The 14,595-nt window shown below is 37.9% G+C and overlaps 1 protein-coding gene across 1 annotated transcript; it reads right to left on the reverse strand.

Moving 5' to 3' along the window:
• Window positions 1–208: 208 nt before the first annotated feature.
• On the reverse strand, window positions 209–11,942 carry scpep1 (serine carboxypeptidase 1). Its single transcript, XM_034310282.2, has 13 exons — window positions 11,773–11,942; window positions 8,956–9,080; window positions 8,722–8,811; window positions 7,237–7,392; window positions 6,957–7,031; window positions 5,645–5,717; window positions 4,616–4,653; window positions 3,686–3,814; window positions 3,116–3,200; window positions 2,728–2,841; window positions 2,156–2,293; window positions 977–1,140; window positions 209–451 (listed from the first exon to the last, which is right to left on the reverse strand). Exons 1-13 carry the CDS (start codon window positions 11,834–11,836, stop codon window positions 389–391), a joined length of 1,314 nt encoding a protein of 437 aa, XP_034166173.2. The 5' UTR covers window positions 11,837–11,942; the 3' UTR covers window positions 209–388.
• Window positions 11,943–14,595: the final 2,653 nt, after the last annotated feature.

Raw genomic sequence — 14,595 nt, forward strand, 5'->3', positions numbered from 1 at the left:
GTTCAGTGCACAGTGTGATGCGTTTCCTTTCAGCAATGTGGATCTTTTACTCACTTACTCAGTGAATTAAAATGTAGTCACTAGGCTGGCCAGTGGTCTGGCAATAAATAAATAAATAAATAAATAATCTCGTCACGCTTGCTCTGCTGTCTCATAACTGATGATCTGAGTAAACTGTGTGAGCTGAGAATTCATTAATAAGTAGAAATTATGTAGAAAAAAAATCATTTATTTCAGATAGATTATCCAGGTAAAACAAAATAAAAGTCAGTTTGATCAAACACAAGAGAGTCATCAGACAGTGAATTTTGGTGTGAAGCCAGAAAAAAAAGAAGCACTGATTTTAGTGAAGTGTGTTGATTGTCTAAAATGAATAAGCAGCTTTTTTTCACTCCTGAAGTGTCACCATCTTCAACATCCTCAGTGCCATCGGGCCCTGGTCAGACGGGATCTATGGGTTAAAAAAAAAAAAAAAAAAAAAAAAAAAAGAGGTTTTGTCATAGAAATGGTTTTACCCACAGCAAACCTCATGTTTTTGAATAAATTCTTGTATAAAATTCATGAGAAACAATTATAATGATAGCCTGATAGGCATCTTCTGGGTTTCTCTGGTAGCAAATAAATGTATAGGTCTATAGTACACTTGCAGAAAAACAGAGGGTGCGTTTAAAGGAAGTGGAAGTAGTCAGACTTCCTCTTTACTTCAGAAGTACATGACAGTGACTGTATATATGATGTATGCACTTCCTCCTACAGCTTCACGAACACTTGTGACTTTGGCCTGACTGACTGAAGACTTTTGCCCCAAACGTCCCATCATCTTGTTCTGCTGGTTCTGGTTCTTGTTTTTCAACTAATGTGGAGTTAAATCTTACTGTAATCTTTCTGATATTATTGAACAATATATTCTTCTCATACTGTATAATCAAGATACAGCAATCACGCCACATAAGTCAGGCTTAAACTAGTTCGTTACCATGTGTCCAGCTTTGAGGATCCAGTAGAAAGTGAAGTTCTTGTAGGTTTTATAAAAAGCTCCAGTTTGTCCTGTTGACTGGGGGTCTTCCAGCGCCGTCCACTTCATCTGATTAAACTTCTGAAGCCCATCCCATTTCAGCTTTTTAACCCAAAGCTCCTGACCTGCAAAACACACACACACACACAACACAATATTCCTCTGTAATGCTGTTACTTACTAATGACACACAATGATCTGCAAGCCTGTACTTAAGTGTACTTGATGTCCGAAAACATTGTTTGATTTGACAGTGTTACACATAGAGTTAATTAAACGGTTTCTAAACAAAAGGTGTGAGTATTTGGAATGTGTAACAATTTCTGTTTGCAATGTTTTGTCTATATTATTAATTTTGTCTGTATGTTGGGTTTTGGAAATTCAAGACTAAAAGTACTTCTTTGACTAACAAAAAATAAAACATGACAAATACTACAAGAGCAATGCTTTACAAACAAACAATGACTTACAAATAATCAAGTGTGCCAAATGTTACAAATGAACATCTGCTTAAGTGGCTTTAAAAAGTATTTTGTGCATAACATACTAAATATGTATTAGATATTATTTTTTTGTCTGTAAGCTACTAAAGTACCATTTTGTCTGCAAAAGAATGTTTTTGTTTATTTGTGAAACATGTACGTTTTTATTGTTACACGACTTAATTTCTTATCTGTTTGTTTTTGTCTGTTACATTGTAAAAATATTTTTTTGTTTGTTTGTTTACAAACATTTAAGTAAGTTTGTGTGTGTGTAACAATGCCAAATTGTTTTCTTTTGTTTTGTAAGCCAATTTGAATTCTTGTCTATAATATAGGAATGGCAAAAATGTACTAACTTTCAGATGTGGCCCAAAACTTTATTGTGCACATCAGCGTGACTGTCACAGTTACTGAGGATTAGATGAAAGAGCAAAACATCTGGCTTGTCTTTTAGCTAGCTTTAGCCAGTGAGCTCACACAGCGATTCTGCAGCAGTCTATCTGTGCATCTGTGCATTACTGATCTGATCACTGTAGCTTTAAATGCCTAAAAATGGGGGATTTCTACTTTTTTGGTTTCTGGTCGTTACAGACAAGAACGTATTGGAATGCCTTGCCTTGCATCCTACAATTTCATAATCAGTAATGATGTGCTTTACCCATGGTGTCCACGATTAAGTCCAGCTGGCCGTTATAGACGGTCACATTCACTCCTGCAGCCAAAAGCTCATCAACAATGTCGATCACAGGCTTCATAAAGTCTCCGGACATGCTGGAAAACACCTGTTCAGACTGGCCTAGGCTCACACACACACACACACACACAAAGAAGCTGAGCAAGCTAGGAATCTGTGTGGATGTAAGAACTTCATAAACCCTTTATAATGCATAAATACACTGATAATGGAGTCATGTGGCTGAAAGAGAATTAAAGACGAGCTCATTGGCATTCACTATAATAACAAAGGTGGTAAAAACAAACACACACATGGTTCGGGACGCTGTTGTACACAACAGCATCTTATTTAGTAGTTGTTGACTTCTTAAATCTGACTGGTCAGTAGCTTGATTCATTTCCTATAACAGCAGCTCTGAAGGTACTTCAAGCTAGAATTTAGACCACACGTGTATATTAATACATTATCGTTTCTATGGGAACAACTAACACACGGACATGTATGGTGAAATTTTCTGTGTGGACACATTTATTTATTCACTAACAGATGTTTACCTCCCCATGTCACATTTTTGGGAATGATGCCAAGCTTCTCCCTGATTGGTCCATTCATCAGCTCATCGAGTGACCGGCCATGCAGAGGTCGAACATGTCGCCGTTTTAAAGCGGCTGTGACAGACAAGCAGACAAGAAAGCAATAAAAACTTCATGTACCTATATTTCATTGTGTATCACGGTAATTGTCCAATGCATTTTATCCTTGTTATTATGAAATTACCACAACATTCTATCAAATTCAACATGTTTATGGCACATGCTGTTATACTAAAACCACCCACTGTTGATTATTGTCCTACAACAGCATGCTCCATCAAGTTATATTCCTTACTGATACAATGACCAGAGAAAATGAATCTGACTGGTTGATAGAAGTGTATCTTACACAGATAGTCTTCGTTTTCTGTGCTGGATTTGAGCATGTCACTGTTCTGAGTGAGGATGTTGTAGAAATTCACGCCATTGGTGTTCTGGAACCAAAGACGGACGACATTAATCCACTTGGAATCAAAACACATTCTCAAATCATGATTATAGAATATCAGAATGTCAGAATGTCCAAAGTCAGTCCAGCTCTTTTTTCTGTTTTGTCTGATTGAGATCAGATCAGAAAAGGAAAAAGGTTTCTCTCTGAGTCATGTGATCCTCCAAGTCCTCACAGAAATCCTATGAGGTTGGTTCATGTTAGCCAGCTGTGAAACTGCATGTGCACATATCACTGTTAATGACTTTTCTCATCCAAAACAAAGCCATGTTTCCACGTATGAAGTCAGACACACATTCTGTCATGATGAATGCTCTGTTCAGGTGTATGTACAGTAATACAGATTAAATTATCCAGTAGTGCTGAGATCAACACACACACACACACACACACACAGCACAGCTTGAGTAAGACAATGCAGCACAATACAGTAACACAACAAGTGTTTGTGTACGTGTGGACGTCTCTGACCTGTTCTACGACGTTCTCGGTGACGCTCCACAGCTGGGTGGCGGTGTCGTACTGTTCCTGCTCAATAGCCTTCTGAACGTCTTTAGCCGCTCGCATCACCTCACCCAGGCCAAAATCATCCAGCAGGGACTACACACACACACACACACACACACACACACACACAGAATCTTAAGTCCATTTTTAACAACAGCACATATTTATATACACTTTATAAATGTTATCAATAATTGAACAAAATTATATGTTGTGTGTCAAACATTTTTTTGAACACCTGGCCTTTCAGTGTGTTATGTAAGATATACACCATGACCAGGCATGCTGTTACAGGAAAGTAATCAAAGCCCAGGTGGTGTGAAGTAGCCTGATGTACAGACGGGTTACTGTTACCGTCCCTAATTTGATTATTTTCCTATAAATGCACATTCCTGAATATTTCATTCCTCTTAAACCACAGCAATGCTAATAATATATTCTTTTTAAAAGAACATCACTCTGTGCATTTTTTCCATTTATGTTTACATAATATTGCTGACTGTCCATGAAACAAGTTAGTTCCTGTTATCGCTTGCATTACAGCAGCTATAAACGGTCATTTCCTCACCAGCTTCTCTTATTTCTCTCTTGAGAAATGCAGACGTTAAGAATGTCAAGAAACTGCCGAGCCCTCTGTCCTGAAGACTTTGCCTTACCTCAGACTGATATGAAGCACTAACACTGCAGACTCCTTCTAAAAACGCTAAACAAATGCTTCCTCACAGAAAACCTCACCATATCAACAATTACGCACGCATACCTATTCCTTAGATAGATTTTTTTTAAAGTAGAGTGTTTAAGCTGAGGTCATTCAAACAAAAAAAAATGCTAGGGTGTTCAAAAACTTTTGGCTGGCAGTGTATATTATAACTGCTGTGATGATGTGCTACTTACAGTGCTGTATAAATAGGGCCCCCATGTCAGAACAGAGTCTGTAGCAAAAAGGAAAAAAAGGATAATATATTAGATAATAGATTAAAAAGATATAAGATAAAAGTTAAAAGATAATATATACGTGATGAGCAGTTTATAATAGAATGTACTAAGATTGTAAATAAAGCGTGCAATTAGTGCAATGAGTGGTCTTGCTGTGTTTGAATTACAAAACTCAACTCTGTAAATGACAGGGACACAGTTATGAGAACCTGTATTCTCATCATTTAACTTTTATTGTATACAAGCGGGCTCTCACAAATTTAATGCTTGCCCTTCGATGGTATTAATCTGTGCACACAATCACCGTTCATGGCTTTCAGGTTTGGTAAATTTCACTTCTGGGGCTAAATTCGTGTCTGCAATGTGACCGTCCTGTATTCTTGTACTTTTAGGTAGGAACTTCCCAATTAGACATATTCATTATGTCAAATGAGTAAAATGGACAATCTGCACTATTTTGCTCATAAGAAAGAAGTGATCTTCCACAGACCCATTAGTAAATTTGTTGGCACTTTTTTTTTTTTTTTTTTTTACAGATATTATATAGTTTGCACTTTTTATTTATTTATTTTACACATGCAGACCTTTTAGTCAATCAATAAGTCACGACTTAGTAAATCTCCAGCCAGGGTCATGATTTCACTGTTGTATCAGTTACTGTAATCCCACATGACTCATTTGGTGGAACAGAATTTCACATCCCCTGTGTAACACTGAGTACTGAATTACCCAGCCTGCAACCTTTACACCATAAGGACTTTGATCAGTACGTAAAGACTCCTTCTGTACCTCTGATGACTTATCAGATCTGCAGATAAACAAATCTACATTCTCACTAACTAACAGTGTGAAATCCCCCCCCCCCCCCCCATCTCTGTAGCGAGCACATGTCACGTCAGCACATGTACTCACTGATGGTAGGGGACTTTCCTTAAAAGGTTTTACACTGTAAAAATCTATGTATATATATTTTTGTAAATCACAGACCAATAGGAGAAATCCACGAGTCTCCCAGTGCCACGCCCGCAAAGTTACACTTGATGGAACCTTTCTGAATGGCCTATAGAGAGAGACAGAAAGAAACGATGGTGTACTAATGCCTCTGAGCACACAGAGAAATAAACCATTACACACACTTAGCATGCTGTATATAGTTTTGGAGCAGTTTCGAAGAAGTAGGTACTGTATGAACTCAAACACTTCAAAGCATCAGCCAAGTGCATGATGAAATATCCAAAACATATGCATGTGAACAGCAAGAAATGCAGTTTTTAGAGATTAGATTAAAAAAAGTTGAATTCTGTTAGGCCGAGTTTCAGGGAAAAAAAAAACAAGGAGTGAGAATGTAAGCGAGGAGGATTTGGTAGTGAAAAGACAGACGCACATCTCTATAGGCATTTCAGTTTGAAATGTCATGACCATCTCAGTCCCAGTAAGTTTTGTGTAAAATGTGTCAAGCAGTAGTGTTGAGTCATTTCAATGGGGATTACATTTTTACATTTTTACATCTTTTCATAGTAAATGATTGTGTCTTGGCTCTTGGTGCGCAACAGTATACAGAGTTTACACAGAATGGTGCGAAAAACAAAAAACATCCAGTGAGCAGCAGTTCTGCAGGCAGAAACACCTTATGGATGAGAGAGGCCAGAGGTGAATGGCCAGAATGTCACTCAAATAATCACTCTTTACAACAGCGGTGAGCAGAAAAGCATCTCAGTATGCACAACCTTGAGGCAGATGAGCAACAAAAGCAGAAGACCACACACATATACATATATATGAGAGACAGAGAGACACACAAACACATATATGAGTCTGGTTCCTCTCAAGGTTTTGTCTTTGCATGTCTTCTCAGGGAGTTTTTCCTTGCCCCTGTCACTTCTATCTTACTCATTAGAGATTTAAATAAAATTCTGGATTTTAGGAAAGCGGCTCTGTGATAATGTTGATTATTAAAAGCACCATACAAAAAAAAAAATTTAACTGAATTTTTTCTATGGCTGAATATCAAATGGCATATACCAAGATGTGCAGTACAAGGCCATATTCATAGGTTATACCCATAAGTGCAAGAAATACGAGGCTAATATTTGCTTTTAAATTTTCAACCAAAAGTATTATAATAATTTCCAGTTAAATTATCATTCGTGTGAGGTGTTGCAAGAATTTAGTCCTTTTCAAATCTAACTGATAACCCCTTTTATACATGCTGTATATTATTCATGTACTTCTTGTTAGAAAGACCCTTTTAAATCATAACGTGAAGGTGAGATTGTAAATCATTAGCATGTTTCTGTACCTTGGTGAGCTCCAGAGAAATAGCAGCTGCCATCTTTCCTCCATAAGACTCGGAAAATATGTAGAAAGGGATACTCTGTATAAGAGAGGGGAAACATATTGTGGAGATAATTACATACAGTATGATTGAAATCCTTTAAGGTAATCACAAATTATTTTAGTAAGGATTAGCATGTTTTTAACACACTCCCTGTGTTCAGCCTCAGACGCATCAGTAGAGGTAGTGTGTGCTGTGTGTAACTGTGTTTATGTTATGTTATGTTACACCTTGTGTGTGTTACCTGAAATTCGTTTTTTTTGGAGAAGAAGTGCTGCAGGAGGACCATCATGTCCGATGCTATCATTGCCACGTCTTTAGTGAGAGCATCATACGAGTCTGTGTAGCTGTAACCAGTTCCAACTGGATTATCCACGAATAAAACACTCGCTGCCTTCACCTACAAACACAGAGCAACAATATAATAGCATAGTTTTTTACATATAGTGTCTCTCACACTCAGGGTAACTTGATTACACAACCTGCATACATAAATCACATATTCACTTTAAAATACCAGTCAATATTAAGTCACTTTATTATATAAAAAAGTTTCAAATCAGATTGGAGCCATATCATTCAAATCATATGCACAATTTCACCTTCAAACTTTAGGCCACACCTCCTGTCTCTATGTTTAGTGATATCAAAAATGAGGAACTGATTCAGCTTCGAGAGAGCTGCTCATTCTATTGCTGTTTTCAAATCTGTGACACATTTTTTCCCATTTATAAAGATAACTGGTGTGTTATACTGCGTCAGAAACCACATAAACACGTTTGTTTGGGATACTGAAGTGATTTCATGCAAGTGTGTGATGATTTAGACCTGCAGTTTGTACAGTGCTTAACTAGCAGCTATAAATCAGTGTTGTAGCTCCAGTGCGAAACTAAAGAAGTAATATTCATTTGCATTACAGCATTCTTCAAACAGGTACAGTGGCTTGCAAAAAGAATGATGACATATCATATAACTGATTACTACCTAAACCCATGATATTTCAAATTTATGGCCATAACCTGGTGATATTGATAAAATCAAGCTTCTGAACGCTTTCTCACAGCACACTGGCATGACTTATCGGACATTTTCAAGCAATATAAACAAATGAATTATTTTAATCGCCGCAAGGCTCTTATAAGATTAGTCAGAACACCGTTGGGTTTCTGTGTGTAGAGTATCATGACTCTGTATTTAGCTGCTAGTGAGCAGGGTGATGGGAAAGGGGAGGGGTGTGAACCTCTTCACAATAACATGGGCACAGAGATAAATCGGACAGCAAAACTAAAGCTTTTTTGATACTAAAACAAAAAAAGAACTACTTATGAAAAACTACAAATTCCTAAAGCCCCGAGTATCTCCTTTCATAGGAGCCATTAACCACTACTGTGTGACATCACAAATAAATTCAGTGCTGAACAGCAACCACCAAAACAGGCGGAAATTCCATTTTTTGGCCTCGGGTTAAAAAAAAGAGTTAAACCTTTTGTGTCTCGTATCAATACTTTCGCAAAACACTAACATTTACACTGTGCAACATTCCAAAACCAGTGGACCTCTAGCGTTAGGATCTGTTAAACTGCAATGTTTTATGCAGTAATGTGCTTTATACATGGTGTGTGTGTGCGTAAGCTTTTGTGTTGACTTACCAAGTCAGATTTCTGTGCATTTGGATAAAGAAAGCGATTTTTGTTTACTGATAAAATAAAATAAATAATTTCACACGCACCCAGGTGGTTTCTCTCGGCTGAAGGTCGGTGTCAAGAGGTCCGATTTCGGCAAAGTTTCCAAAACCACAGCTTGATCCTCCGGGACCACCCTGATCGGAAACAACATGAGTAAGTGATGTGACTTCCCAGTGATGATCAACAGAAAAATACTGAAGGACAAACCCTTTCATTCTAAGAGAACCATTGAAATTACTTTTGACTCATCATGAAAATGACTTTTATGAGAGTCACACCTGAAGCCACATGACCAGCGGCAGATCCTGAAAGCCGGCTGATGAGCTGTTAGCGTAGTAAAGCCACCAGAACATATGAGCTCCATCACGCACATCCACGTAATCCCATGCCTCTTTACCTGAGACTGGCAGAGAAATGAGCAGGTTGTGGGAAAAACAGTATAATTTACATAACAGATACACACACACACACACACACACACACACACACACACACCTGATGATTTCCTAATTATAGACTAAAACCATGTCCTTTGTGACTAATGACTACCAGATGGTTATTTACTGTGCATTATAATTACACTGCAATCTCTGGGATTTGTGTAATACGTTTTTGGAATTAGGAAAGGTTAAATGTGGTAAGTAAGATAGGACCCTTTATTATGGACCAATAAATATGATGATAAAACATTTCATTGTTCATCTTTTTCAACTAGAGTTCCTCCTGACTCACACTAATATTAGCTTTCCAGCAGTAGCTATCTGACTTGGTTCGCTAGAAAGCTAGCTAATATTAGCTACACTTCTGTTGTGATGGGATAAGATCAAGTTTGCGATTTATTGGTCAAATATAACTTGGCTTGTGTCAGTCAGCAAAATCAAGACATACCTAATATGACATTTTTCCCCCCTTTTGCCATTTTCTGATGTTTTAAATATCATTTTAAAAAAGTAATGAGAATCAATAGAGTGACATCAAGAGTGGGCGTGGTTAAGAGGAAAGGGTGGGTCATTCCAAACTCCAGCCTTCTTCCAAGAACCGACCACCAGTAAAGAAACATGCCAACGGTCAGCAATGTAAAAATGCTGTAAAAAAAGAAATCTTCTATTCGTTTGAGAATATCACTCCGACATAGTAAGCAAGTTTTTCCACAACATCAGCTGATCCAACTCATCAGCTCAATAAAGGAAACATTCACCCTGAATGACTTGCATATTAATCTCTTTAACTGATATGTGATCTTCAAGTAATGAAATTCTGAGGTGATGCTTTACGTTTAAGTTTATTTCATCAATTTGTTGGTCTATATTCACTTTGGCTGACACTTTCCTACATTACTCACAATGTCATTCAACTGCCTGTTGATAGTCGTACTTGTAATTCAGAATTTCTCCGAAAAAAAAAGAAGAACAAGCCCACTCAACTGGGAATACCTAACTGTAAACGCAGGACATCTGCTCAACCCCGAGTTCAGCAAGTGACGTCAAATCAAAATGGCTGCTCCCGGTATCAACAGTAAACAAAGTTCTTACCTTTAAATTAGTTATGAGTTATGCTATATATAAAACTATTTGCTTTACATCAATCAACATACAGACGTATTAGCTTGTTAACGCTACATAACCATGACTATACAGTTTGCTGTCTAGCTTGTTGCTAATGAAAGATGAACATCCATGAGGTATCCATGGTTCCCCCTCCTTTGTAGCTTGAATGCACAAAAGTCACAAATAACGTAATCCTGAGTTCCGACTTCCCAATTTTAAAGTAAGTTGAGTGTACATTAGCCCTTGCTTCATTTCTACCTAAAGAGAGTGATACGGCAGCATTTCAGTCCTTTAGTCTGTCCTGTTCTCTCACCTTCTCTCTTTCTGTACACTCTGCTCAAACAAATCAGCTTCAACTTTCATGCTAATTAAACCATCGTGCTTGTCATCTCGTAGTTCGTGTGATGACGTTTAACATGTCTGACAACCTCTGTAGTCCCATTTAGCCACTTGTTAGCAACCTCCTTTTTCAAGACACGTAAAAGCTTTAAAAAATCATGAGTGGGGTATTACTGATGTATTTTATGTCGTAGAATAAAACGTGAAAATATCCTGAGCTTGTGTTAACCACAGACCTTATTTCCGGCATTTAACCAAAAACCCATTGAGATCGGGACGATGGAACAAGAAGTGCAGGTTTTAGGACTCATTCCTGCAGCACTCTATTTCTGTTCACGGAGCAAAAATAAACCATATTTGGCCATATTGTGTTTGAAATTTCGGTTACTCTAGTGCTGTTGTTTTACTGAATATACTGTCCTCATGCAATTCAATTAAATTTTATTTGTATAGCGCTTTTAATAATGGATATTTTCACAAAGCAGCTTTACATAAATATACAAAATACATTCAAATTAAATCAAAATAAATTGTAAATGTGTGAATTTGTCCCTAATGAGCAAGCCAGAGGCGACAGTGGCAAGGAAAAACTCCCTGAGACCACATGAGGAAGAAGGCAACAGCGCTTCTCCCTGTGACATCAGCATGGCACACAATTTCTAACAGGAATAACGACAACACGGTACCAACCAAAATAAATTAGCACCAAACACAAGGTACAAAACAAATATTTCAATAGAAACATATCTAATGTGTTTCAGGATGGACTTTCCCTTTAAGAGTGGATACTTCCAGTACTTTATTACAGTGCTGTGGTACTGTGATATGGCTAACAACACCAGATACAGATCCAGATACACATGTAGCACTAAAACTACTCCTCTTTCACTTTCACTAGTCACCAGAAAATCACAAACACACAGACTAGACGTCTGTTTCGAAGTATTACAGCTATTACAAGAAAGTACAGCGCTGTTGTTCCAAATAAGAAAGAAAATTCTCTCTTAATTTATCTCAGAAATACTAAGGAGCTTCAAACCCCTAAGCAAGTTCCAAACGAATCAAAACAAATGATCCGATTCTTTTTCAAACCAACAGAACTCCCAGCTCCTATTTCAACCTCATAATGTCACGTTCACGTATTTTAACTCTGCTCTAGATAAGGTGAGTTTCCTGTAGCAAAATTTACCCTTGTAGTGAATATCTTACCCGTGTTCAAACAGGCTGTAAACAACAATGCAGCAACAAAAGCGCCAATGCAGCACCGCGCCATCTTCCTTTCCTGCCGTCTCGAGTCGGTTCTGTTCGGTTCCCGGTACCGACTCTGAGCACCTTCAACAGTGCCGCTGGAAACCACGAGAGAACGTCATGTGACTCCTGAGTCAGCTGACAGAAGTTTAAAAAAAACAAAAAACGGAAACGGTTGGGGAGGAGGTATGTTCCATGAAGCGTGGAACAAAAATAATTTAATTTGACACAGAGTTTGACACAGAGTTTACAGAGTCGCTTCAGATTCTCTGCTGGAGCCAAAAAAAAAAATAAATAAAAAAATAACAATTAAAAAAAAAAGAATTCGTAATGGTTTTAATGGTTATAATGGGAATTGTATTGGTCTGAATGGAAACTCTAATGGTCCCTGTGGGTCTCTACTGGTAATTTGTTGCCTTCTGTTGGTGGCATGTTATGTCTAGTGAATACCATTAAGGACCATATACCATTAAGTCAATGTTTACCTGATGGTTTGATGGTTTGTAATGGTATTTGTAATGGAAACCATTAGAATTTCTGTGATGGTTTCTATTGTTTTGTTTTTTTCAGTCACTGCAGACTCAGTGCTTTACAGTAACAAAACCCAGCTGCAAAATGTTCCTGCTAAAATCAAACAGTTCTGTAGGAAATCAAGCTTGAATTAGGTTAACCTTTTACAAGGTTTTTACAAGACGTTTCTCTGAACACAGTCATTAACCATATGACATATGTCTCACATGCTAGAACTGTCACAATGTCTACTGTACAAAGGAATATGTGCAAAAAGATTACATTAAGAAAAATGGTAATGTGCAAGAAAAGTATGTATCCTCATATGTAAATTGTACACAGTATGAACGAGTAACAGTAGGCTATAGATTTGTGAATAATGTGTCAGTAGACAATGTGACAGTTCTAGCATATGAGTCATATGTCATATGGTTAATGACTGTGTTCAGAGAAACGTCTTGTAAAAACCTTGAATTAATGAATCTATCCTAATATATATATATTTTTTTTACATATTGCACAGATTCATTAATTCATTCATCTTCAGTGAGCACTTTATCCTGGATGTGATGGATCTGGATCCTATCCCTGGAATGCAGGGCGTGATGCAGGAATACATCCTGGATCCCACTCCATTGCATGGAATCACAAACATTCACAGAGTCACTCACCAATCCACCTGCTGGCATGTTTTTGAGCGGTGGGAGGAAACTGGAGAACCCAGAGGAAGCCCACACGAACACAAAGAGAGCATACAGAGAAACTCAAGTAACCCCAAGTTTAGGGACCCTGGAGCTATGAGGCAGCAAAAAAAAAAAAAAAAAAAAAAAAGCACATCAGCAAAAGAACACCATACCCACAGTGCAGCATGGTGGTGGCAGCATGGTGGATGCTTTAGGGCTGCTTTTCATCAACCAGAACTGGGGCTTTTATCAAGGTGGAGGGAATCATGTATACAAATACAAATACCAGTTGATTTTAGTGTAAAACCTTCAGGTTCAACAAGGGGTCTCAGTTCTGTTTCTAGAATTTTTTTTTTTTTAGCATTGATGAGATCTCAGACCACTTGTTGTTCACACCATGAATCTTTTATCATAGTTTAATAGGGAACGTGTGTAACACTTGCTTTAGGCAAAGCAGATTTGAAATGAAATACCAGAAACCCTCAAAATCAACTCATGCTTCATGCCATAGAGCTACCACTACTGAATGTTTAGCTGTGAGTGGTGTGGGTAAGGGGGGCATAGTAGCGTAGTGGTTAGCACTGTTGCCTCACACCTCCGGCCTTGGGAGTTCAAATCCTGCCTCTGCCATGTGTGCACAGAGTTTGCATGGTCTCCCTGTGCTTTGGGGGTTTCCTCTGGGTGCTTATGTTTCCTCCCCCAGTCCAAAGACATGCATTTTAGGCTGACTGGCATTTCCAAATTGTCCATAGTGTGCGATTGTGCCCTGTGATGGGTGTCCCCTGGGATAGGCTCCAGGTTACCACCCAACCTGTGTAGGATAAGTGGTACAGAGAATGGATGGATGGTTTGCGTACACACATACTCTATACTAATAGTATTATTCAGTAACTATTGTTCCTGTCTCTGACACAATACTATTATTACTGCTGCCTAACAACATACACTCTACTAGTGCCACTATTAGCTTTATTAGCTTATCTGCCATGTTGCTACCTCACACTGCTGACCTTATTATGACTTAATATGTAGCTATTTATGTACAACCAAGTTCAAATTCTTTATCCAGTATAAAGCAAAACGTGAAGCGGCCTGAGACCAGTGTGTTTTCACAAAAACAACCAGAAACGTTTGCTTGTGGGTCACTTCAGAGGGGTCTGTTGTTCATTAGCTGTGTTCACATGATGCACACAAAATACTGAGTCATCAAAATGCTGAGTCCACTTGGCGCACTGAAATGGGCCAAGTGTGCAAACCCATAAAATAAAGCAGCTTAAAAACCTAAAAATCTATTTTTCATGAACAAACAACTTGTTATTCATTACACAACTTCTGAATATCTGGGTTTTTCCTCTTCACAGTGCAGAAAGACTGTTTTTATTACAACACACCTGTCATAATTGTTTTCTTTACTAAAGTAGAGGTTTATTATTGTTAGGAATATTGCTAAAGCTTCTGCATAGGTGTAAATATTCATTTTTTAGCAAGATATAGCACTTGTATAGCCTAAGAAATGTGCAGAAGGTTGTTTTCTTGAAGAGAAACAACAACTCTGGAGTGAAACGACTGAGGGAGATGCACTTCCGCAGTC

Source organism: Pangasianodon hypophthalmus, chromosome 13, assembly GCF_027358585.1.
Source record: "Pangasianodon hypophthalmus isolate fPanHyp1 chromosome 13, fPanHyp1.pri, whole genome shotgun sequence".
NCBI lineage: Eukaryota > Metazoa > Chordata > Actinopteri > Siluriformes > Pangasiidae > Pangasianodon > Pangasianodon hypophthalmus.

Bases quoted from the DNA above. Each gene is read 5' to 3' on its own strand.
- scpep1 (XM_034310282.2), bottom strand. From the start codon at position 11,836: ATGGCGCGGTGCTGCATTGGCGCTTTTGTTGCTGCATTGTTGTTTACA. The intron at 4,654-5,644 runs GTCTGTGATTTA...TTTTTGCTACAG, and splicing joins CTCGTGGATTTCTCCTATTG to ACTCTGTTCTGACATGGGGG. The intron at 1,141-2,155 runs GTAAAGCACATC...TGTGTTTTGCAG, and splicing joins CTTAATCGTGGACACCATGG to GTCAGGAGCTTTGGGTTAAA.